This window comes from Egretta garzetta, unplaced genomic scaffold, assembly GCF_000687185.1.
Source record: "Egretta garzetta isolate BGI_Z169 unplaced genomic scaffold, ASM68718v1 scaffold347, whole genome shotgun sequence".
Taxonomy (NCBI): domain Eukaryota; kingdom Metazoa; phylum Chordata; class Aves; order Pelecaniformes; family Ardeidae; genus Egretta; species Egretta garzetta.
The window spans coordinates 558,650-560,174 of record NW_009260184.1 but is presented as its reverse complement, the minus strand read 5'-3'; the positions used below and the strand labels follow the sequence as shown (position 1 = coordinate 560,174).

The window sequence follows — 1,525 nt, the reverse complement described above, 5'->3', positions numbered from 1 at the left end:
TTTTGGGGTTTTCTGAGGCTTCTTTTGGGGTTTTCGGAGGCCACTTGCCACCGGGAGCAGGGCCGGGCCACGTCCCCCTGCCTCAGCGCCGGCCTCCCCGGGCCGCCCCACGTGCGCCCTGCTCCCTTGCTATGCCCCGGGCCGGCCCCAGCGAGTGTCCCAGCCCTGCGACCTGGCACGGATGCAGGCAGCAGCCGTTCGCTGCGGCGCTCCCAGGGCTGGGGACATCGCTCTGAAATGCATCGTCCACTTGACATGCTCTTCCCCTTGAGTCTCCCTAATTAAAGTACAGCTTTAAAAGCAAAGATCAGGAACTAAGCTGATTTTCATGTCAGCATCCAGAGCCTCATTTCAGTGAATAATTGCTGAACCACATCGTGAATTCCCTACCCAAGCAGGACATATCCTCGTTTCACGTATCCTGAGTACTCATTGCTGCAGCCCATTTGCACCGGAACTACCCTCGGGCTCCAGCATTCGCCCGCACCCACAGATTCCTCCTTTCAGATCTATCAGATGCCCAAAATCCCATTCACATGAATCAGCTCCAAGGCAGCTTGTTTCTAAACGCAGAACGCCAACGTGTCACCTGCATGGTTTGCTTGACACGCAATCCATTTCGTAACGAGCCTGAGCGCACACAGATAAGGCAATTTGGGGAACTGTGGCATAAACTGCATTTATTTTGATGTAGAGCGTTGTCCCTGCTCTCTCCCCACCGGCATCTTTCCTGAAGCTCTCACCCCACCGCGCCTGTCAAACCACAGCTAGTTTTAAAGTTAAGAGGCTGGCATGAAAACGCCGGCTGGTGTCCCCTCTTGTGTTGCAGCCCCCTCCCAGCTCACCCCAGCCACAGCTTCAGTGGCCGTCAGTCCTAGCGCAGGGAAGACCACGAGGTCCAACACTTTCCCAGAGAGCAGGCAGCGAGTCCAGATGCCACCTCGTCAAAGATTTAGAAACCCAGTATGGTTTAGCAATTGCTGGCTAATGGCAAGCACCCAAAACTCAGATCTCCAACATCCTTGAAAAAAGCTGTCCAATGCATTAAAAAAAAAAAAAAAAGAATGAATGTAAATTATTAGTTTCACTCTTTCTCCCAGGGAGATGTCAACATTAGGCCTGAATGAAATCTTGCTGTACAGATGGGGGGAAAAACCACCAATTAACATAAACTCTACAAATAATCCAAACTTCCTAAGACTTGCGTAGGGAGCTTGCGTAACACTGTCGGAGAAGACCAGACCTCATCGGCCCCCGTTTGAAGCGCTCCTCTCTCTCTCTCAGGTGACAGTAAAATCTTCCCAACAGCACTGTCCGCAGGCAGGCGCCCCCTCCCCTTCCCACCACTCGCCCTTCGCACGGCGGGTGGTGGACCCGGAGCGGCACCGGCACCTGTGGCACCCAAGGGTGCAAGCCAAGGGGCAGAGCGGGCCGGCAAGAGAAGCGGCCGGGGCACGGCCAGGGGCCAGAGCCAGTCCCAGAGCCTACCTTCTCGTAGTACTTGACCTCGTACTCGGTGCCGTTG

General features: G+C 54.8%; 1 protein-coding gene across 1 annotated transcript in view; it reads right to left on the bottom strand.

The window, feature by feature from the left end:
* EPHA10 (EPH receptor A10) overlaps positions 1-1,525 on the bottom strand; it is a 37,807-nt gene that overhangs the window by 10,086 nt on the left and 26,196 nt on the right. The window contains exon 4 of the mRNA XM_035897444.1: positions 1,489-1,525. Within this exon, the coding sequence (XP_035753337.1) occupies positions 1,489-1,525 (37 nt within the window). The remainder of the gene's footprint in view (positions 1-1,488) is intronic.